The sequence below is a fragment of the Bubalus kerabau genome, chromosome 10 (assembly GCF_029407905.1).
Source record: "Bubalus kerabau isolate K-KA32 ecotype Philippines breed swamp buffalo chromosome 10, PCC_UOA_SB_1v2, whole genome shotgun sequence".
Taxonomy (NCBI): domain Eukaryota; kingdom Metazoa; phylum Chordata; class Mammalia; order Artiodactyla; family Bovidae; genus Bubalus; species Bubalus kerabau.
The window spans coordinates 72,993,160-73,017,751 of NC_073633.1; the positions used below are offsets into that span (position 1 = coordinate 72,993,160).

General features: G+C 34.5%; 1 protein-coding gene across 6 annotated transcripts in view; it reads left to right on the top strand.

The window, feature by feature from the left end:
* The window catches only part of KTN1 (kinectin 1), a 111,902-nt gene that overhangs the window by 62,495 nt on the left and 24,815 nt on the right, over window positions 1-24,592 (top strand). For 4 of the 6 annotated variants that reach the window (XM_055538124.1, XM_055538127.1, XM_055538125.1 and 1 more), the window contains 16 exons: window positions 574-642; window positions 8,036-8,070; window positions 8,490-8,580; window positions 9,523-9,591; window positions 10,191-10,228; window positions 10,902-10,992; window positions 11,142-11,210; window positions 12,422-12,459; window positions 13,240-13,330; window positions 13,408-13,476; window positions 13,957-13,994; window positions 15,798-15,888; window positions 18,638-18,706; window positions 19,734-19,771; window positions 21,417-21,507; window positions 23,522-23,608. In XM_055538124.1, the coding sequence (XP_055394099.1) occupies window positions 574-642; window positions 8,036-8,070; window positions 8,490-8,580; window positions 9,523-9,591; window positions 10,191-10,228; window positions 10,902-10,992; window positions 11,142-11,210; window positions 12,422-12,459; window positions 13,240-13,330; window positions 13,408-13,476; window positions 13,957-13,994; window positions 15,798-15,888; window positions 18,638-18,706; window positions 19,734-19,771; window positions 21,417-21,507; window positions 23,522-23,608 (1,074 nt within the window). The remainder of the gene's footprint in view (window positions 1-573; window positions 643-8,035; window positions 8,071-8,489; window positions 8,581-9,522; window positions 9,592-10,190; window positions 10,229-10,901; window positions 10,993-11,141; window positions 11,211-12,421; window positions 12,460-13,239; window positions 13,331-13,407; window positions 13,477-13,956; window positions 13,995-15,797; window positions 15,889-18,637; window positions 18,707-19,733; window positions 19,772-21,416; window positions 21,508-23,521; window positions 23,609-24,592) is intronic. The other 2 variants (XM_055538128.1, XM_055538129.1) reach the window with 1 other exon arrangement.

Genomic DNA, 24,592 nt, shown 5'->3' on the forward strand with positions numbered 1-24,592 from the left:
TGATAGTTGGACATGTTTTTATTTGCCTCTGTTGCTGATGTAGTGTTAGTTTCTGTTCATGGCCAAATATCTTGAGTATTATTGTAAAGTATTCTGATTGCATGGGTACATCTCTGCATGCAGTAAGATTTGCTTTTTTTTTTTTTAATTTGTGTGGTTTTTTTTTTTTTTTTTTGCTTAATAGTAATCCTGTAAGTACTCTCTTAGGAAAGCAGGGTTTCCCAGAATTCATTGGGACAAATTGTTAAACTTTTTGAAATACACATGAAAAGGTTCTAAGCCCAGTGTTAAAACATTTGGGATAAACCACATGACTGAATTAGACTACTTTTTAGATATCATCATACATGTACTTGATACCATTACTGTATTCCTATACCATGGAAATAGATTCATTGAAACCGAAAAATGAAGCCACCATGAGATTTGCATTCTTAGGTCAGTATGTAATTCATCTCTCACTTTATAAGTGCTTATAGTAATTATACGGCTTTGATTTTTTAAAAACTTACTCAAATGGTTGCTTTGTTAATTTTTCCTAATAAAGCAGTAAATTGAGATTCTTTCTTTTAGATTCTAAGTGACCAAAACAAAGCATTACAATTAGAAGTTCAGAAGCTACAGACTCTTGTTTCTGAACAGGTACGGCTTTTCATGAATTATAAGTTAGAAATATCCAATGTATAACAAGGTATGGTTTTTCTTAAATAGTAATCAACTAATTCATTTTTAGGAATTTCGTTTAAATGTAGATATGTCTTTTAATTGCATTTCTAGTCATCTTGTGCTAGTCAAGTATCTAAATTGAGGAAAATTTACATTTTCTTCCTTAGAAGAAGCTAATATGAACCTGTTTATAAGCACCACCCCCACACCAAAAAAAAAGTTTAATAGGATGCATAAAAATAATTTCCTTAAATCAGTTTGATACATTTAGCTCTCAGGATAATAATCCTTGGTCTTTGGGAGCTTCAGTTTTTTCCTCTTAAACAGTGTGGATTCTTAAAGAGACTGTGTTTGAAACCTACTTTGTTGTTGTTTAGTTGCGAAGTCGAGACCGATTCTTTTTGTGACCCCCTGGACTGTGTGTAGCTTGTCAGGCTTCTCTGTTCATGGGTTTCCCGGGCAAGAATACTGGAGTGGGCTGCCATATCCTTCTGCAGGGCATCTTCCTGGCTCAGGATCAAATTCGAGTCTCCTGCATTGGCAGGAGGATTCTTGACTGCTGAGCCACCTGGGAAGACCTTGAAACCAGTACCGGCACTTAAAAGCAGTGATGATCAAATTGTTTAATTTTTCTAAGGCCTCTCATTCCAAGTCTTTTACATTGAGATTTTATTTACATTCTAAGCTTGTTAGAATTAAATGGGGGAGTTTATATGTAGTTGAATAGCCTAGTGCTTTGTGTATAGCAGACATCTTAAGCCTTAATTCCTTTCCTTTAGAATATTTATTTTTCCCATCTCATCTCCACCTGCTTCTGCCATGATACTTCTTTTTGTATTTATAGCAAGCCATCAAAACTGTAGCAGCCTGAATAAGCATGGCTCCATAAACTCGCGCCCCAGGTGATGTCTGTTCTATGGCTGTTCCTAAGAGTTGCATTCATATTCTTCTAAATATAATTCTTCAAATTCTGGTTTTTAAAAGTATTCTAGAAACACGTCATATTATATGACACATTAAAATAGAAGCCTTGCTTGTTTCTCTATTACTGTTAAATTTGGACACATTTTATTAGAAGCTGAAATGTAATAATAGCACTTCCTTTAGCAGATGCCTGCTTTCTTTTTAAAATTCACATTTGTATAAGTACAAAAGTAGTATAACATTTTAACACCAAAGTTTGTAAAAAAGACAAAAATTATGCATAATTATACCACCCTAATATAGTCTGGTATAATAACAATTAAAAAAAAAAATTCACATCTATGCAGGTATTGAATTGGTGTAGGTGGCTGTGCCAAATGCTGTGGAAGTATCTTAGAAGTATTTTGTTAACATCCACTTGCTTGTCGAGAATTAATCCATTATTTCTTATTTTCCTTCCCTACTAAATATGATGTTAAGTGCTTTGCATATGCTTTATTACGTTATGCTGTATCCTTTCCAACTAAAGGTAATGGAAGAGAAAATGTTGAATGAATAATGTTTAGTGCAGGGATGTAACTTCATGCCAGTGTAATGCTCAATTGGTATTTCATTTTTATTCTTAAATCTTACTCCTATTTCCTTTTGTTGTGGTATGGCTTTTAACAAATGTAATATTTCATCAGTTTAAGATTTTTTCCTCCTTCTCAGTTTATCACCCGAAGGGTGGATGTATCTTAGTCTCTGGTTACAGTTTAATTGAAGGCATCTTTGATTTTTAGTGTTATTTAGTGTTATTCTCCCAGTTGTGAGATACAGCATTGGTGACTTGGATTAGATAAAATATGATAGATATTTTTTGGTTGTCTTAATTCTTATCCAGAAAAGCAGAATGTAATTCTTTTTTTGAGTTGGTTGTCAGAGATTCTGAAACATCTATTTTAATATGTAAAGTTTTAAACTTTCTAAAATTAATTTCATGGGAGGTAAAATAAATACTTAGAAACTCTTCAATCTGCCCTGCTGCTGCTGCTAAGTTGCTTCAATCGTGTCCAACTCTGTGCGACCCCATAGACGGCAGCCCACCAGGCTCCCCCGTCCCTGGGATTCTCCAGGCAAGAACACTGGAGTGGGTTGCCATTTCCTTCTCCACTGCATGAAAGTGAAAAGTGAAAGTGAAGTTGCTCAGTCGTGTCTGACTCTTAGCGACCCCATGGACTGCAGCCTACCAGGCTCCTCCGACCATGAGATTTTCCAAGCAAGAGTACTGGAGTGGGGTGCCATTGCCTTCTCCGCTTCAATCTGCCCTAGAATTCCAGTATTAAAGGTGCTGGTGATTCTTACTTAGGTTTGAACAGAGTACCTGGATCTTTTCTTTTTAGTTTTATTCTGTGTTTAAAATGATACTCTTCATCAGTACATAAGAGTAAAACCATTAGCCTTAATTTTTTTTCCCTTAAGATAACCTGATACCCTAAGAACTGCCATTCTAACATCTTACATAAAATTCCCTATCATATGTGTGAAGTTAATATTTTTTAAAATCCCAATTTCTTTCTTTTTTGGGGGGTTTGAATTGTATTTTATTAAAATACTTTTTATTGAAGTATAGCTGATTTAGACTTGTTTCAGTTTCTGGTGTACATAAAAGTGATTCAGTTATACATATATATATTCTTTACATTTTTTCATTGTAGTTTATTACATGATATTGAATATAGTTCCCTGTGCTATACAATAGGATCTTGTTTATCTAATTTTCTTATTGGGTCAGGCTTCCATCTATAAAGCTTCTGTGTATTTTTAGATATTCTGTTAAATAACACTGAGCATGAGATGGGTTTTTTTTTTTTTTTTTTTTTTTTTTTAGTGAAGATGAGTTTTATGAAGAAAAGTCCAAAGAAGAGAATTCCATAGCCACATTTTAAAATTTATCTAAAAGAATTGTTTGATAACAAGGGAAACTCATTTTTTAAGATTTGCTCTTTGACTAATTTTTAGAATTTTTTCTCTTGTTCTGAAAACTCTTTAAATTAAAAAAAAAAATAGTCTAGAAAGCATATGTAATGCTCAAAATCCTCCAAGCTAGGCTTTAACAGTACATGAACCGAGAACTTCCAGATGTTTAAGCTGGATTTAGAAAAGGCAGAGGAACCAGAAATCAAATTGCTGGGATCTGTTGGATCATAGAAAAAACAAGAGAATTCCATAAGAACATCTAATTTTGCTTCATTGACTATGCCAAAGCCTTTGACTGTGTGGATCACCACAAACTGTGGAAAATTCTTCAAGAGATAAGAATACCAGACCACCTTACCTGCTTCCTGTGAAACCTGTATTCAGGTCAAGAAGCAATAGTTAGAACCAGATATGGAACAACGGACTGGTTCAAAATTGGGAAAGGATACATCAAGGATGTATATTGTCACCCTGCTTATTTAACGTATTTGCAGAGTGTAAACCATGCGAAATGCTGGGCTGGAAGATGCACAAGCTGGAATCAAGATTGCCGGGAGAAATATCAATAACCTCAGATATGCAGATGATACCACCTTATGGCAGAAAGCGAAGAAGAACTAAAAACCCTCTTGATGAAGGCGAAAGAGAAGATTGAAAAAGCTGGCTTAAAACTCAGCATTCAAAAAAGTAAGATCATGGCATCTGGTTCCATCACTTCATCGCAAATAGATGGGGAAACAATGGAAACAGTGAGAGATTTGATTTTCTTGGGCTCTAAAATTACTGCAGATGGTGACTGCAGCCATGAAATTAAAAGATGCTTTTTCCTTGGAAGAAAATCAATGACAAACCTAGACAGAGTATTAAAAAGCAGAGACATTACTTTGCTGACAAAGGTTCATATAGTCAAAGCTACAGTTTTTCCAGTAGTCATGTATGAATGTGAGAGTTGGACCATAAAGAAAGCTGAGCGCTGAAGAATTGATGCTTTTGAACTGTAGTGTTGGAGAAGACTCTTGAGAGTCCCTTGGACTGCAAGGACATCCAACCAGTCCATTCTGAAGATCAGCCCTGGGATTTCTTTGGAGGGAATGACACTGAAGCTGAAACTCCAATACTTTGGCCACCTCATGCGAAGGGTTGACTCATTGGAAAAGACCCTGATGCTGGGAAAGATTGAAGGCAGGAGGAGAGTGGGATGGCAGAGGATGAGATGGTTGGATGGAAACAGTGCTTGATGGACATGAATTTGACCAAGCTCTGGGAGATGGTGAAGGACAGGGAAGCCTAGTGTGCTGCAGTCCATGGGGTTGCTAAGAGTTGGACACGACTGAGCGGCTGAACAATAAAAAAGCATATGACTGTGATGTTGTATTTTTGGTTGTTATTATGACTTCTGTCTTATCTTGGCAGACCAGAGAGCCAGCCATTTGGTTTTTCCCTCTGGTCATTTTTATTGTCAGTGCTAGTAAAAGAAGAGATAAAAGATTAGCATAATTTAATTTTTTTCATTTCCACACTTCTTTAACCCCTTCCTACCCAGCAGTCAGAATTCCAAGTGACAGTTGAGAGATGAGCAGTTTAGTTATAAAGAAATTTCAGTCCCTTTGCCCCATGGATTTTTATCCTGGAGGAAGAGGTTGAGCTTATTGCAGCAGAAACCAACAATGGTACCAAGTTGTTGTTTCTTTAGGTGTAGGAAGCAGAAAGATAACAAATACCAGGTAAGGTAACCTGCATATATACTAAAGAAGAAAAGACTTATGGACTGCAGCCTACCAAGCTTCTCTGTCCATGGGATTTTCCAGGCAGTAGTACTGGAGTGGATTGCCATTTCCTTCTCCAGGGGATCTTCCCGACCCAGGGATCGAACCCAGGTTTCCCGCATTGTAGACAGACGCTTTACCATCTGAGCCACCAGGGAAGTCCCCCAATTTTGTGAATAGATCACACAAATAAATCAGTCACTAAGATCTTATTTATTCAGAATAAAACAAAACTTTTTTTGGGTGGGGAATGTCCTGAGCTGTCTTTTTTTTTTTTTTTTTTTGAGCATCATGAGCATCATGGAAAAGACCCTGATGCTGTGAAAGATTGAAGGCAGGTGGAGAATGGGATTACAGAGGATGAGATGGTTGGAACAAAGGAGAACAGGATGACTTTTTATTTTTATTCTAAAACTTTTGTCAGATTCAGTGGAGCTTGGTGGGCTACAGTCCATGGTGTCACAAAGACTCAGACATGCGTGAGCAACTCACACACACACATACAACAAGATTATTAAGTAAAGATGGTAGAAGTAGAATATTTTTTTCTCTTTTGCCCTGCAGCCTTGTTGTATTTTATTGAAGAAAATTTCATTACTGTATAAGATGTAGTTTAGAAGATCATCCAGGGAGGAGGAAATTGGGTTGGATTAGATTAATAATATATAAAGTTAAAATACTGGATTGATACTAAATTGGGTCAGTTTAATACAATTGAATATTCATTGAGCAATTGACGAAGAGTACTTAAACCGTAACCTTGTTAAAGGATATCCAGTCCACTAAATTTTTACTGAGAGTATGCTAGGTACTGTGCTACAATGCTAAGGCTACAGAGATGAATAAGGCTTGATTCCTGCCTTTGAGAATATGGGTGGAGATAGATGTATACATAGAAAATTGTGATGAATAAAATTCTTCTTTTTTTCCAAAAATTCTTAAAATGTGGATAGGTTTAGATGAAGAGAGAATTCTATCTGAAGGAGAATAAGGATGAAGAGGCACCACAGAGAGGGGACAATTAAACCTGATTTAAAGCCAAGAATTTGCTGAGTAGCTAAGGGGAAATTCAGGCTAAGGGAATACAGTATTAAAAGTCATGGCAGTGTGTGGAAAATTGGCATATTCAGGGCATATTGTGGAGGTGTAAGAAGAGACAAGCTTGCTAGGGCCTAATCATGAAAGCTGTGTAAGGACCATGAGCTTGATCTATTATGTGGCTGTGCTGCTGAAGGATGTTGAAAGAATGAATAAGCATTTTGTCTGGTATGTTAGATGAATCATAATGGTATCCATGAGGTGTTTGAATTTATGTGGTAGTGAAGTATGTAGTACTAAAGGTGTAATACAATTAATTGATTAAGCTTCATATAACTAAGACTTAATAGTATCTTTTTAAAATTGAGTTACAATTGACATTAATTTCAGGTGTATAACATAATAATTTGATATTTGTATTACTGTTAAATGATCACAATAAGTCTAGTTAACATCTGCCATCATGCATGGTCGCAAATTTTATATTGTTTTTATGTGAGATGGGATTCATGAAAAATAAAGATGGACAAAAGTCATCTTGATGAAAGGTTTATAAACTTATTGCATGATTTATTTTTCAGTTTATAATCATGATTTAATATATTTTTGACATCTCTTTCCTTTCTAGTGGTAGGAAAGTTTTTTTTCCCATTGAGAAGTTCTCCTGTACCCCTCACAATATAATCCTTGTGAACTAGAGGCAGGGTATTATGATATTTGAGATGTGTAAAGCTGGAAACTTAACCTAAGGTATTGAAGAAAACATAGTTAATTTTTAGAAATATTTAATAAATGGAATCTTAGGACTAGGATTTGGTAATGGAAAAATTAATAGTATTTGTAATGGTTGTAATAATGGTTTTAGTAAAATGGGAAAAAATTACAAACCTAGTAGAATTAGGAGAAAGCAGGTAGGGAACAGAAGGGGTAGAAGAGAATGTTGAAGGGAAAAAGACCCTGAACCTGTTTTGTCAGGTTACTTAGCTGCCTGAAGGCCTAGGACTTCGAAGGGGGTGCCCCACTTCTGGACACATAGTAAATTATAACATTGAGGAATTTGTATGTATAGGGGGAATACTAGAAGATGGGTCAAAGATGGGGACCAGCTCACATGTCATGTTTTAACGTAACAAGGAGAATATGTGCTTGTGTTTCTTCTGCACTTGACAGTCAATTTTAAAACATTCTGTATATTGACTTAGGTGGTGGTTATGTGAAATCTGCATGTTAAAAATTCATTGAATTGAACATAGGTTTTGTACACTTGCCTTATACCTTAGGTGAAAAATAAAAATGAAAAAGAGCAAAGCCTCTTTCTTGGCCTACAAGGCCTTAGAGCCTTGGAATTTTAGATTTGAAGAATTAATGTAAAGGAGAGGCAAATTCTCTTCTTATCCTTAAGATTTTCTTTTATGGTAATTAAAAACTTACTCACAAGGGTAAGTTTGGGCATTTCCAGCCCATTTTATACTTCATCTTTGTCTTTTGTGTAGCCTTGTCTCTTGTGTTTTCTGAATGAAAAAATTCTTTAACTATTAGCAGTCTTTAAATATGGATCATCTTCCTAAATTTTGGACCTATTTAATACTAAACAATTTTCATAGAGTTCTATTTATAAAGTAGTTTTATTTCATGCAAACTTGGTAAAAGTATCTTTTTTTTTTTTGGTGATTTTGTTTTAGCCTAATAAAGATGTTTTGGAACAAATGGAAAGATGGTAAGAGATTAAAATTATTTTTAATATTTTAATGACTCATTTCTACCAAGTCTGAGATAACAGAATGATTAACTATATTACTGTAAATTCTTAAAATTTTCTTTGTACTTCATAAAGGGAAGAGAGTGATGTACTGTTGATTGCTTTGGCATTCCATTAGGTTTGTGAGAGTCATGTATGACCATGATTTACTTGTTTAGGCTAGCATGTAAGCATGCATTACTTGAATACATTTTATTTATTGGTAAAGAGGAAGAACCCTTGGACCAGGATTGAAGATCATCAGAAACCTTTCTAGAATTGAAAGTTTATAAAGAACGATGGGCATAAGAGTTAATCCATGTCAAATATTTATTTAGAAATCATGTCATTTTCCTTGAAATAGAGTTCATACATGTGTTTTAAATTTATTATTTCAGCATTCAAGAGAAAGATGAGAAGTTGAAGACTGTAGAAGAATTACTCGAAACTGGACTTATTCAGGTGGCCACGAAAGAGGAAGAGCTGAATGTAAAGCATATTGTATATTTGTTTTACCTGTGATTATTCAGTAACATGAAGAGTTTTCGCTGTAACGTGTAATATTTTTCCCATAGCTTTTAGTTACCCACGTTTAATGAATTTATATGATGTTCTTTTTTCATTAAATTTAAGATTTTATTATAAATAGAAAAATGTGTGGTTGACTGTAGCATTTACTGCCTTAATGAAGTAGATACTGTTATTATGGTTTCTAGTGCTTTCCCACCTCCACCCATGCCTGAATTATAACCAAACAGTAACTAGTTATAATAGTAACTAGTAGAGTTGATAAGTTCATGAAATAGTGTTAGAGACCGGAGAAATGAGAGCATGAAGTTCCATTTTATGGTTATCATTAGCCTTGCCTGAGTGTGTGCTAGGTTGCTTCAGTCGTGTCCGACTCTTTGCGACCCCATGGACTGTAGCCCACCAGGCTCTTCTGTCCTTGGGATTCTCCAGGCAAGAATACTGGAGTGGGTTGCCATGTCCTCCTCCAGGGGATCTTCCTGACCCAGGGATCGAACCCGCATCTCTTATGTCTCCTGCATTGGCAGGTGGGTTCTTTACCTCTAGCACCACTTGGGATGCCCCATCGTTAGCCTTAAGTAACTTAATTTGAATACGATTGCTGGAAGAAATAGGGTAAACAGTGTATTTGATTTTAAGGCGAGAAGTGACTTGACAAGTAGTATACTTTGTGGTTTTCAGGTTGTGGAAACATAAGTAAAAATACTTGAGAGGATAATCAAATTAAAACTCTATTTGGCTGGCTCTGGAAGTTATAGAATTGTAGATATGTAGAGCAACTGAGATTTCTGGGCCTTCAGAAAGGAAAAGAAGCAGCTAGAGAGAAGTGAGAGGCTACTGTATTTTGAGTAGTTGTTTTTTCAGAAAATTAAAGTATGTTGTACTTATGTGTCTTTGAAAAAGGCAATAAGAACAGAAAATTCATCTTTGACAAAAGAAGTTCAAGATTTAAAGGCCAAGCAAAATGATCAGGTAATATATTAAATAGATCCTATAACCGTTCTCTTTTAAACAGTGGGCGTACCTGTTACCAAATACAGTAGCAAGTCTTGTTTGTTCCTCCTTTCCCCAACATGGCATTTGTCATTTGTAGTTTTAATCTGTGATTGATTGGTGACTTGATTTTGAGTAATAGGAGCTGCAGTTTAGTAAACGCTGACTTTATGGCAAACACTGGATAGAGTACTCTAGATAGCATGTCCTTGCTCATTACTGTAATGATAGATGGTTTTGAATATACATATGTAAAGTAAAAATTCTAAATAATAGTAAAAGAGGTTACCTATCTTCTCCTTATATGGTTAGGATCATTGAGTTAATAATTTTAACATTTATACATTGATTTTTCTTTTGACCTACACTTATCATAAGTAGCTTTAAAGCTCCTTACTTTCAAAGTGCTTTTCATAATTCTGACATTTAACAAAATCTGGAAAGAATTAATTTCCAGGTTTATTTTTCCCAGATTTTGGTATAGTAGAAAATTTAATTTAAAAAATAACATACTTTTCTATTTATGGCCCATTTATATTTTGAGCATATTACTAAGTAGGATGCCCTCCTATTTCTAGGTTTCCTTTGCATCTCTAGTTGAAGAACTTAAGAAAGTGTAAGTAATGACATTATTAAGCTGGTCTTTTTCTTTTGCTCCATTTTCTTCGTGCTCATAAGTCTTACTTTATTGTGCAGTTGAGGTGGCTAGGATTTTTTCATTGTTGGAATAAGGCAACTTAGCTGTGCTTTCCCAGTGCAATTTGTGATTGTTAAAAATCCGTTTCCATGATGGACTCCCATTTATTAACTTAGAGTATCGAATTGTTAATTTTGTTTATGCAGTAAGAACTATTAATGAACAGGTTATATTGAATAGAGGTCAGTTCTTTATATGTGTTGTTTTCTTGAAGTGTCTGTAAGGTTTAATGCTATAATTGTATATAAGTTCTGCTATAGCTTTCAAAGCTCTCTAGAAGCCTTTATTGTTGAGAGGAACTCAGTTCTCCCCAGTATTCTTTGGAATACAAATCTTACATTCCCTGTGCTCTTTTGAAGCATGTCACCAGCTTCTTCTTGCGTGTATAGGCTTCAACCGTCTAGTAGTTACTGCTTAATTCTTGTTTAGGAAGAACTCTTAAGTGTTTTTTCCTGGCTGCAAGTTGTTCTTTTACTTAAAAGGGGGAGAATTGATTTGGTGAACTTGTTCATGATTTGGTGCTGTTTTTATATGTTAGTGGTGGGTTTTGATGATTTCTGTCCACGTTTAACACTGCATTTCCTTATCTAAGGATCCATGAAAAAGACGGAAAGATCAAGTCTGTGGAAGAGCTTTTGGAAGCTGAACTGCTCAAAGTTGCTAATAAGGAGAAAACTATTCAGGTATCGAGAGAGATAAAACCTATGTTTTGTTTTTTTGTTTATCAGCTTTAGTGAATACCATTTAATTTCATGTGTTTGTCTGTACATTGCATTTTATGTCAATTTCTGTGTTTCCATTGTCCAATCTTGTCTGTTTTGTCATTGTCAAGGATTTGAAACAGGAAATAGAGGCTCTAAAAGAAGAAATAGGAAATATCCAGCTTGAAAAGGCTCAACAGGTAAAAATCCCAGAGCCATAGCATGACAGATTTATTAGTGTATATGTATTTATGAACTATTTGGTTTTTTTCTTGTTACTCAGAAAACAACTTTTTAGTAGTGTGTTGTAAGTTTGTTGGGTTTTGTGCTTATTATTTTTGCCTGATTTAAGAAAATGTTCTTAATATTTGAATCAACATACCTTTTAATTGTTAAAGTTCTTTTTCTGGGAAGTTTTCTGTAGTAATGTTTATTTTAGTTTGCCAACTTAACAAAACACCTTGGTAAACTTTTTTTTTTAAATGCATGTTCCAAAATATTTTTAATATATGTATTACTCAACCTTTGCCTATAGAATAAAGTACAGATTTCATGGAGGTATTTCAGAGGTAGATGTGGTTACTGGAAATAAATGTGTGGTTTTGGTGAATTTAATCTGATAAGGTTTCATTGAAAGAAATATTGAGATTGCATGGAAGAGATGATTCATACACTGATCCAACAGATTAATTTAGAAATGTTTATTCAGTTCCTCCTACTTATCAAAGTATTATTTGTTGGAGATAATGTGTTGAATGAAATAAGGTATGAAGAAATGATTAAACTCCTAACAGAGATTGAGAATTCAGAAAGTCCCCTCCTGAGGAGCTGATACCTAAGCCAATATCTGAAGGGACTGTGAGAAGACAGTGGGGAATAAAAGATCCTATTGTATTGTGTATGATAAGAAGAGATTAAAGGAGAGTATAAAGAACACTCCAGTATTATTATCTGGAGAATCCCCATGGACAGGGGCCTGGTGGGCTATAGTACATGGGGTCGCAAAGAGTTGGACATGACTGAGAGACTAAGCACACACTTACATAAAGTACTGTTGAGTAGTTGGCTTGAAGACGGGGAGGAAAAAGTGCTCTGACATTGTAGGGAGGTATGTGGACAGTTAATATTGTAATTTTCACAATTTTAGGTTTTAGAAGTGTCACTTGCCTTAGACTTATCATTCGTAACTATATTCCTTGTCTCTTCTCCCCCTGCACCCCTTTTTAAAATTTCTTACTCTTACTGTCATTGGAGTCAGGAGAGGGTGAAATCAAGTCATCTTATTTTGACATGAATAATTCAACTAGGATCTTTGTGATTTGAAATGTACACATTTTAAGGTTTATCATAAGCGTAGTAAAGTAAACTGAAAGAAAATGAGTTACTTTTTTTCTGCTGCTTTGCATTTCAGTTATCTATCACTTCTCAAGTTCAGGAACTTCAGAACTTGTAAGTATCATCTTCCTCACTTCCCTTTAATATTTCTTTTCTACAAGTTAAATATAAAATTATAATGAAAATCCTAACTCCTTTTTATTTGATTTCAAGTAATATTTTAAACGGGGAGGGAGGAGGGAGGAGGGTTCAGGATGGGGAACACATGTATACCTGTGGCGGATTCATTTTGATATTTGGCAAAACTAATACAGTTATGTAAAGTTTAAAAATAAAATAAAATTAAAAAAAAAAAAGAATAAGCAACCTTTTGAGAAGCGTGGAAATAAATGAATGAAATTAAAAATCATCATATTGCATACCTTAAAAAAAAAAAAATAAAGAACATCAAATTATATCTTAAAGGCCTCAAGGTCTTAAATTTTTCATTAGACTTTAACCTACTGGTTTGCTGATGGGAATGGGGATACAGTGGAAGTCTTATTTTTCTGGTTTATAATATGACCTTAAACTGATATGTTGCTCTTTGCTCATTTTAATAGCCACTGTGAAACTGGTTATAAATTTCATACCCAAACTAGTTATAATAAGCTAAATTTGCTGGTATTGACTTAAACAGTATGTTAATGGGTAGGAATAGAGCTGCTTCTCAGCTTGATGTCTCCAAAATCTTATATGCCTTTATACATAAAATATTTATTTTTTAGTTTATTTAATCGATTAGGGTTATGAGTACAATCTGAAATATACTTTTCCAGTCTCCAGTACTTTTACTTTGTTTAGTCTTTAGTCATGTAATATTTTCATTGATAGTTCTTATTAACTTACTGTTAGATTAAAAGGAAAGGAGGAACAGATGAATAACATGAAGACTGTGTTAGAAGAGAAGGAGAAAGACCTACACAATAGAGGGAGACGGTTACAGGTGAGAAGTTAAAAAGAAAAGGTAACATCCTTTTTTATATTTCAATATCAATTTTATTCAGACTTATTCTTTTTCAGGATCTTCAAGAAGAAAATGAATCTTTAAAAACTCATGTTCAGGAATTTGCACAGCATAAGTTTCAAGAGGTATAGTATAAACAGATTGCCAGCATATTTTATAAAAAATGAGTAATCTCTATTTTACTGTACTAGAAAAGAAGTTAATATATTCTCCTGAGTTGTTTTTTTTTTTTTTGCCATAAAAATTACTGTGGTATCGTAGTTTTATTGTTGTTGATAAAATAAAATTAACTTTTATTCCTGTCAAATCTATCACTGCCTCATTTGTGAACCTGAGTCTGAAAGCATTTCCTCTCCTTACTTTTTCAGACGGACTCTCATTCTCCTTTTTAAGGGTTTGTTGTTTAAGTGGTGTATTAATCTGTAATCCTTTGACAAATGGATATTAAAAATTAAAGAAAATTCATTCTTTGTTTTATGAATAGCTCAATCTTAAATCTGCCACAGATAATTGTGTTTTTTTTTTATTGGTGACTGATTCTATAATATGTTGTAGAACCTAATCTTTTTGGTGTTAGAATTAAAAATGTTAAATCTGTTTCTTAGGCGTGTTCTGCATCACAGTTTGAAGAACTTCAGATTGTGTAAGTATACTTTTAGCTAGCATTTTAAAGAGGAAATTTTCAATATTTTCTTGAATATCCTTGAATATTATGATGAGTTTCTTCTAAGTCTTTAACTTTCTTGTTAAGTGGGAATTATAATCCAAGGGTAAATAAATCTCTATTTGGTGTAATAAAACAGAGCCCTTTCACGTGCTTTCAGATACCTGGAGACTATCCTCTCCAAACTCTTCAAATACATTTTCTAAAATAGTCTTTCTATTAATATAGACTGGTTTTAAGTTCTCTGTCTCTCTCTCTTTTTGAATGAAGTATGTAATTATTGTAAAGAGAGGTTAAATTTATTTCAAATTAAAATCATTTTTATTACTTGAAAGATCAACATCTCTGAATTAACCAGAAGATAATCTTAGCCATGATCTTGATAGTGAATATGGAATCTTGCTATAAAAGTAACTTCCACTTTGGGGAAAGTAGTATCTTTTGTCACATCAGTCATATTGTGCCGAATAGTAAAAATATTCCATCCAATGAGCCGAATAGTAAAAATATTCAATCTAATGAGCATGGGCTTTGCAGGTGGCGCTAGTAGTAAAGAAACCCACCTGCCAAGGCAGGAGACAAGAAGAGATGTGGGTTTGATCTCTGGGTCAGGGAGATCCCCTGGAGGAGGAAACAGGAACCCACCCCAGTATTCTTGCCTGGAGAATCCTATGGACAGAGGAGCCTGGCAGGCTGTAGTCCATAGGGTCGCAAAGAGTTGGACACGATTGAAGTGACTTAGCAGCAGCAGCAGTAGCGTACATGCAGTGAGCAAAGGAAGTATTAATCTGTTCATCCTAGAAAATTTTTATCCTATGAAGTCTGTTCTCTTAAATTGGTCTAAGTGGTAAAAACTATATCTGGACTTAATCTTTTTGGCCTTCTATTAATTACTTTTAAGAGATTTTTGCTTAGATATGATCTTTTCAGTTGTTTAAGAAGTGGCTCTTTGAAGCTGTTGTCTTTAAAGAAGTAAAATATTGAAGATATTTATTAAGTCATTATTTTCATGGAGAAAAGGGGATGTCCCTATTTGTGGCACTAATATTGCTCATTTGTACAACTGTTTATCTTGTGGGCTTGTGTAACTGTCAAGGTGCTTTTGTGTCATTTGCAAATAGAAAGCTGAGAGACATGTTTGAGGCCTGTTGTTAGTGGTGTGGTGTGGTGGTGGTTTAGTCGCTAAGTCGCATCTGACTCTTGAGACCCCATGGACTGTATAGCTTGCCAGGCTCCTCTGTCCACGGGGATTCTCCAGGCAAGAATACTGGAGTGGGTTGCCATTTCCTTCTCCAGGGGATCTTCCCAACCCAGGAATCGAACCCAGATCTTCTGCATTACAGGCAGATTCTTTACTGACTGAGCTACAAGGGAAGCCCTCTTAGTGGTATATAGATCATTAAAGTATGATTTTAGATTTATTTCTACCTTACATCAAAAAATTAATGCAATATTTTGGGGAGCACTTTTAGGTTTACAGAGAAAATTGAGAGAGCAATACAGAGAATTTCTGTATACCCTCCCCTCTCATTTCTCTTCTTATTTACATCTTATATTAGTGTGGTAATTTGTTACAATTCATGAGTGAAGTCAGTATATTGTTATTAACTGTCCATAGTATCCATTAGGGTTCAGCTTTGTGTTGTACATTCTGTAGGTTTTGACTAATGTATGATGTATCTGTCATTATAGAATCATAAAAGGAAAAGTTTATTGTCCCAAAATTCTTCTATGCTCCTCCAATTCACCTAACTAAATAAAACATCTTTGTAAAAATTCTAGGTTGAAAGAAAAGGAAAATGAAATGAAGAGATTAGAAACTATGCTGAAAGAGAGGGAGAGTGATCTTTCTAGCAAAACAAAGCTGTTACAGGTAAATGTATTTACTTAAAATTATAATGTGAGTTACTGTCTTCGCATGTTTGAAAACAATTTTAACTACTAAAGAAGAAGAATACAAAATGACATTCCTTCCCACCCAGATCCTGGGTCTCATTCCTCAGATAACTGCTGTTACTTGTTCATATATCTTTTGAGTAAGTGCCCATGCATAAAATGTGTGTGTGTTTAAATACACTGTATTTTTAATCATACACACTTTTGTATTTTGCTTCTCTGCTCACTCAATTAATAATCTTTCTGAGATATTCCCACATAAGCACATTTTTATCTTAATGTTTAATGATGTTATATTTTTTATATGATTGTATTATTATTTATACTGCCAGTCTTAGTTTATGAGTACCTAGATTATTTAGAGTTGTGTTTCCTGTTAAAACAATTCTATGGTGAGTATCCTTAACACACACACCTTCTGTACTTACAGTGCCATGCTAAGTTGTCTCAGTTGTGTCTGACTCTTTGCTACCCTAGGGACTGTAGCCCACCAGGCTCCTGTGTCCATGGGATTTCCTAGGCAAGAATACTAGAGTGAAGTACCATTCCCTTCTCCAGGTGGTCTTCCTGACCCAGGGATTGAACCCGCATCTCTTATGTCTCCTGCATTGGCAGGCTGGTTCTTACACAGTACTGTATCTGTATTTAAAATTCCTGCAAGTGAACTTTTGGGTGAAAGTTTTATGCAGAGGGTTTTTTCCCTTCTTGAAAGTGATATTTAAAATAGAAAATAGTATCACGTCATCTTCATGTAGTTATTATTGAAAGTCCTTATAGAACTTTATTTTGAAGTGACAGAAGATTTTAGATGTCTGCATTGTCTCATGCATGTATGTGAGAGTTGGACCAGAAAGAAGGCTGAGTGCCGAAGAAGTGATGCTTTCGAACTGTGGTGCTGGAGAAGATTCTTGAGAGTCCCTTCAAACCAGTTAATCCTAAAGGAAATCAGTCCTGAATATGCTGAAGCTTCAATACTTTGGCCACCTGATGTGAAGAGCCAACACGTTGGAAAAGACCCTGATGCTGGGAAAGATTGAAGGCAGGAGAAGGGGATGACAGAGGATGAGATGGTTGAATGGCATCACTAATTCAATGGACATGAATTTGAACAAACTCTGGGAGATTGTGAAGGACAGGGAAGTCTGGTGTGCTGCAGTCCTCTGGTCGCAAAGAGTCTGACACGACTGAGCGACTGAACAGCAACAACATTGTCTCACATACTTGTTTTCACATTTTCTGCTCCAAGTGTTGGTTCTGACACATTCCCTTTTGTTCCCAAGTCATTTTGGGAATTTTGTCAGATAATGCTAGATTGCCCTCCCAAGTGTTTTTACTAATTTATACTCTCCGATGAACTGAATTACAACTAAACAACTAAATTACACTCAATTAAACAACTGAACTACAACAACTAAATTACATTCTCCAACAGAGAGCCATTCCTTTTCATCCTCATCAATACTGATGAAGATGAAAGATTTGATATTCTGCTTGAAAGATGGTTAGATTATTTTAATTTACATTTGCTAGTGAGAGAAGTAGGGCTCCCCAGGTGGGCTTATTGGTAAAGAATCCTCCTGCCAGTGCAGGAGACGTAGGTTCAATCCCTGGAAAAGGAAATGCCTAACCACTCAAGTACTCTTGCTTCGGAAATCCCATGGCCGGAGGAGCCTGGTAGGCTACAGTCCATAGGGTTGCAAAAGAGTTGGACATGGATGCTACCAGTGAGAAATTAGCCTTCTGTCATATGTGGGGCAATTTAAGTTTTTCTTTTGACTCCTTTTGTCCTCTCCCCCCCAACCTTAGAAGTTTAAAACTTTTATGTACTCAGATATAAGTAATTTTCTGAGTTTGACGTCTTGAAATTTATCTCTCCTTCTATGATCATAAGAATGTTTTCACATGTTTTCTTCTAATACTGTTTATAATTTATTTTTGCTTAGATGTTTTATTCACATGTAATTTAAGTTACGAGATTAGCATTTCAACCTTAAAAAATAAAAGACAAGCTACATTTTTAAGTAATCTGTTATTACTTTACTGCATTGGTTCTCCCCCCTTCCCCCTCTTCCCCTTGCCCCTACATTTGGAGACATTTTTGGTTGTCACAGCTGGTAGAGTGGTGCTGCTGCATCTACTGGATGGAGACTATGGATACTGCCAAGCATCCTACAGTATGTAGGACAGCCCCTCACACAAAGACATATCCAGTACAAAATTTCAGTAGAATTTGCCCTACTGATTTGAGGTATCACCCTGTAGTAAATTCCTACAGGTGTTTGGGTTTGTTTCTGGATTTCTTCCATTGAGACATAGTATAGAGTAATTTCATTATTCCAATTTTATGCATGTGTGTGTGCTAAGTTGCTTCAGTAGCATCTGACTCTTTGTGACCCTGTGGACTGTAGCCTGCCAGGCCCCTCTGTCCATGGGATTCTCCAGGCAAGAATTCTGGAGTGGCTTGCCATGTCCTTGGGCCTCCAAGGGATCTTCCCCACCCAGGGATCAAACCCGCTTCTCATATGTCTCCTGCATTGGCAAGCAGGTTCTTTACCACTCTTGCCACCTGGGAAGCCCTATTCTAATTTTATAAAGTTTTAATATAGGGCTTATTATACCATTAGAAAATCTTTATTATTTTAGAATTTCCCTGGCTTGTGTGATATGTTTTAGTTTATATTGAAAATAAAAATTCCTGTATTCATGTTTAATTTTTGTTTAAATAGGAAGTACAAGATGAAAACAAATTGTTTAAGTCCCAAATTGAGGAGCTTAAGCAACAAAACTACCAACAGGTAGGTTCTGTTAGATGCTTTGCCCTTTATTTAATGTGGTAAAAATTTTATGACTCAAGACTTTTGCCTTTTCATTGTTTTATTTATTTATAACTGTTTATCAAATTTCCTAAAATATAAAGCAGTTTGCTATGTCATAGCCAAGATATGGTAATCTATAGTTTATAAAGTATCTATAATATTACTGTATATATATTCCAGCTCTGCTTTGTATCTGTGTGTCTATGTTTTCAGATCCTTTAGAATGCTTTCCTTAGCAAGTCAGATAAAATCCTTTAGAGGTCAGTTTAAAACTGTGTGTATGCCTTACTTCTTCCCCTTTTCTCAGAACATCTACAATTGGAGAGAAACTAAGAAATGTGTAATATTATAAGTAATAATTTACCACTATTCAAAATACTTTTTCAAAGTATAATTCTGCTTGGTAAAAATATGTGTATGTTTTTTTAATTAATGTTACCAAAATAGTTTTTAAATTAATTTACCTTATGTATGTATATGGATAAACTGCAAACTATTTTGAAGGACAAAAGAATTAGCGTCCTTGTCAACAAGAAGTTTATAGTAGTTTAGTTTGGGAGATTGTATTCATCAAGAATACATACTGTATATGAAGGACTATGTACATAATATGTAAATATTATGTAAAAATTTTTACATGCAAATTACCTAACCTTTCCTTCATTAATGGTTTTATTTTTTTTACTTTTGGAAACTTAACATAGTCAAATATGAATTTTGCATTATGAAAATTTAAGGTATTAACTAGTGCTTTGCACCTGATAGGAAACTGATATATATTTAAGTGAAAAGTTTTAAGAATATAGTGACAATGAAGATTTGATTTAACACTCAATACGTTTTCCAAATGTGTATATGTTTTTATTAAAATTACTTTTTGTTGGCATATCAATTATGCTATAGTTTTCCCTTTGGTGTTGTCTTAATTTATGTCTGAGAAGAGTTTTAATTATTTGCAATCTTCTGGAAAGCTTTGTTTTAAAGTAACATTGAACTCTTTTAATAGGCATCTTCTTTTCCCCCTCATGAAGAACTGTTAAAAGTGTAAGTAATAATTTTTATTCACAATTTGAAAAGTGGTAAATTTTTGTTACTAAATAGTTCTCAGATAAGCAATTTAATGTAATTGCAAATGCTCCCCTACTATTTACAGTTCCATTTGGAGTTCTTGGATAGTAGATCAAAGACCTTAGCTATGCCTTTGGCTGAGCTAATATACCTTTTATGATATTAAATATTTGGATTTCTTTGAACATTTTGTTGAGCGTGATACTGGTTTTTCAGACATTCAGAAAATATCTAATCACATAGAGCTATACTTTGAGGCCTTTAGTAATTTACCTTAAATTATCTCACTTATTCTACTGATACCATTATGGAATTGAACCATGTAAATTTAGGTTTCAGTTCAATTCAGTCGCTCAGTCGTGTCCGACTCTTTGCGACCCCATGAACTGCAGCACGCCAGGCCTCCCTGTCCGTCACCAACTCCCCGAATTCACTCAGACTCAGGTCCATCGAGTCAGTGATGCCATCCAGCTAGCTTCTGTATTAAAAAAGCAAATCTTGTAATCTTTATGGTTGCTCTCTTTTAAGGAGTGTTTTTGTTTTTTTTTTTAAACAGAAACATTTTTATTGTGGGTCTGTATTTTTCTCTAAAAATTTAAGGTCATTTCAGATAAGTTGGTATGCTTCAACATGTTAAACGTCAGCCACATTAAGTATATTCAGTAATATATCTATATGTTCTTCCATCTTGACTTGTTTACAAAGTTGGTGGTTTACAAAGTTACCAGTTTAGAATTATTTACTGTTAAATTGGGTCTTGAGTTTGTCTATGTAGAGCAAGGGTCAGCAAGCAAACTTCTTTTTAATAAATGGCCTGATAGTGAATATTTTAGGCTTTGTGGGCCACATAGTTTCATACTCTTTTTTTTCCTTTATTCCCCACAATTCTTTAAAAACATAAAATCAGGTCTTGGCTTGAGGTCCATACAAAACCAGACTGTGGGTCTTGCCCAGAACTCTAGTTTGCGAACCCTTTATATAGAGCCTTATTCTTAGGGAAGAGGTATTTGTACTTTAATTTTCTACCCTAGCTACTTCTCAGCTATGACAGAATCAAAGTATAAATCTTTGCCATTTCTTTCTGCATTTCTGGGAAGTAACTAAGTCATTTGACAGAACCAAAATAACACGAATCCTAAGACTGTTAATGAAAGTGAAAAGAGAACACCTACCTTACGTTAATGTCATACTTTTATTGTAGGTTAGCCACTGAAAGTCATAATTGATTTCATTACCTTCTGAAAAAAAAAAAAAAATTTAAGGGCGTGCACCTACATCACTTTTTACTCTTGTGAAAATAGCTACTTCACTGCCCTTAAATTAAAAATAGAAGTAACTACAACTATAGCAGTTCATGTATTCAGGAACTGTTTCTTAGGGGATGATTTCTTTTTAGCATAAATGTCAGCATATTATACTGTGAAGTTTTATGTATTTCTGAAAATAAGAATTCATTCTGAAAATAGATTTTCTGTGGTAACTGTAGTTAAGCTTAAAGAGTTTGCCTGGGTTACTGCGTTTTTCAAAGCATCACCTACTTGCTGTTTTTATTTTGTAGTAACTAGTATTATGTCCACTGTTTACCTAAAATACTGTTATATAAATCCGTTTTCTGGTTTAGAATTTCAGAAAGAGAGAAGGAAATAACTGATCTCAAGAATGAGTTAGATTCTTTGAAGGATGCTGTTGAACACCAGAGGAAGAAAAATAATGTAAGCAAGTCTTTATCAGAATAAAGCTTATTATTATTATTTCACTGAAATCCATGGATTAGAATTCTTTTAATCTACTTTTACTTTAAATTTCTTAATCTTTGTAGAAAAGTACTGTTTTGTGTGTAGGTTTTTTGAGAACATTATTGGGGAAATCACTTTATTAGAGAGTAGGTGTTTTTTTTTAAATGAGTAAGTGAAAAGTCCATTTTGTACACATCTGAACATTTATATATTCAAGTTAGAATTATTATAGCTTCAGGTTTAAAAAAAACCTATAGTTTACTTTCTGTTGAACTTTTACTGGAAAATTATTCTTTCAGCTCATTATCTTAAAGGCTTTTCTTTTTTTGACCGGGCTAACCTTTTTGTAAACTATAAAAGTAATGCCAGAATTCAAACTTAGTATTTTCAATAATTATGTGTCTTTTGAAGTCTCTGGCACTTCCCTTTTTAAACTGAGAGGTGTTTTCAAATTTTGGTGATTAAGCATGTTAGAGGCCTCACAACCTGAATGCATTTAGGTTAGAATGGATGGGATAGTGCCCTGAGAAATATTGACAAATAGTAAATATAGATAAGTTTCTTTAAGTCTCTCTGATCAGAATACTACACCTTTAAGTAGAATACAAGCATTCTTGCTAGATGAAGAATTTTTGCACACACAAGTTTCATTGTTAAGACTTAAGCAAAGTTAGAAATGTTATTGAAATCTAAGCCGGTATTTTCTAATGAAATTTGATTTTTCAAAGTTTGCATTAATTTGTTAATTTAACAAGTTGACATGTTTCTGCTCCCCTGAGTTTGTCAAAATTAGGTACGTGAATTGCCCTTTGTGTGTTTATAACGTTACTAATAGCATTGCTTGGCCAAAAAACCTGAGATGAATTTGCCAGTATTACTGTTGACATCTTAGCTGTGTTTTATGATTGGAGTTGTAAGATAAGGAAGGCATAGTAATGCCAGTTTAATGCAGCAGCAGTAGCAGTGCTGGAGGCATTGCAGTGTGTGAAAAGAGCCAGGACGCTGGAGGCCAGCAGATTGTGACATCAGTCCATTCTAGTTATGCCTCCTCATTTGCTTTGTACATGTGGTCATGCTTATTAACTTACCTAAGCTGTGGTTTTGCTATCTATAAAATGGGAATACGTACCTCTTCGGGTTGTTACGAGGATTAATGAAAATCTATGTGAAGTGCCAGGTACAGTGTTGGACACACAAGTAAGCATTCAATACATAGTGGTTATTGGCTTTTTAGTTTTTGTTTTCAATCTTTTTAGATTTCTAAATCTGAAGAAAGACGGAAATATAGCAGATTGTCCTTATTAATATTTGCTAATGAAATGCTGTTAAAATAGATCTTTCAGAGCTCAGCTTCTTTCTCTTACAAGAATGGGTTTTATAGCTTTCTAACCTTCCTGTTTGCCTTGATCAAGTAGCTTGTGCAATTCCTGTCAGGTTGTTTTTTGGTATGCACATTTGACCATGCCAAGAAAGAGAGAGAAATACAATGAATTCCTATGTCATTCTTAGGTAGACTTGAAATGTGTTAAATCAATAAAACATATTTAGAGGAAAAATTGTTATGCTGCAGTGGAAAGTCCCATGAATGATATTGGGTCCTGTTTAAAAATCATATTTAAAGCCTTTTGTAATACTTGTGTATTTGTTCTGTCCTTTAATCCTTTGATATTCGATGTACCTGAAATTATATTTGTAATCTTGGTTTCTGTGCTTACTTTTGAATGCTTTCTTCTTTGTCTTGTGTGCATAGTAATTACTTTAAAGCTGGCATATTTGGTGTGTATACTAAAACATGGGAAGTGGGCATCTTTATTTTCTCATTCAAACTTCTAAACATTGCTTTTTATTTTTTTGCTAATATACATATTTTCCCATTGAAATAATTTTGCAATAACCAGCATTTAAATGCAGTGCAAAATACTGATGAAGCGAAAAGCAAAAATATTTCAATAATGGATAAACTGAAATCATTCTTTCTAAAAATGATTAGGACCTTCGGGAGAAAAACTGGGAAGCAATGGAAGCATTGGCATCAACTGAAAAATTGCTGCAGGACAAAGTGAACAAGACTTCCAAGGTTGTAATGCTAACTCCTAGAAACAATCCACTGAACAGAAAATCTGCAGCTTGTCTTAAAATCCGACTAAAGCATTTAATTTTACTGCAATTTAAATATAAAATCTCCTTATCATCCATATTTATCACCTCTCTCATCTCTGCTTTTTTCACCTACTCCTTGAAGCTTTAATTTGGGGCATGCTGCTTTGTAGTGATTGCTTGATTTTTGAGCTTTGGTGATACTGCTTTAAGCTTAAGAGTCTCAGGAGGCCTATGCTACCCATGTAAGCTCTTGTCAGACAGAGTGTACCTCTTGGGTTGGTTAAAAGAACTTGGTGAAAACCCTGAGCCAAAAAGATCTAATCTAATTAACAAACACACACCCAGTGGACTCTCCTAGATTCTCTGAGGCATACCAAGATGACTCAAACAAGGTGGAAAACGATGAAAGTCTTCAGAAGTACAGGGAAGGCATCAATTTTGGGTGTGTTGTTGGGCATGGTCCCTTATAAGAGATGAAATTAAACTAGGTTTTTAAATGGCTGGACAGTAATGATACATACATGTTTAGTATACAGTATTAGCATAAGGGATAATTCTCTTAACTGGGGTATATAAAGTAGTCCTGAAACATATATCCCCCTCTGTCTTACAAATGATTAAGAATTCTCCCTGAGTTCAAGTTCTTCATGGATTTAAAGATTTCTAATCAATTATAATTGAGAAGTTGAATTTAAAGATTGAGAGAAATAAATGGGGGCAGTTTCAAGAATTTTGAAAATTCCTACCAAGAATAAACTTGGAACAGAATTGATGAATTTTTGTTATGGGTTAAAGTTCATTGTGTTATTCAATTCAGCATTCTAGAAGTATCTAGAAGTATTCTAGAGGTATCTTAGCACATATTTTTGTGTGCTAAGGTAATATGTTGAATTTTAAATGTAGGTCTTTATGACATTTGAAGGACTTTTTTTTTAAAGCAGAGTAGAATTTTAATAATTTT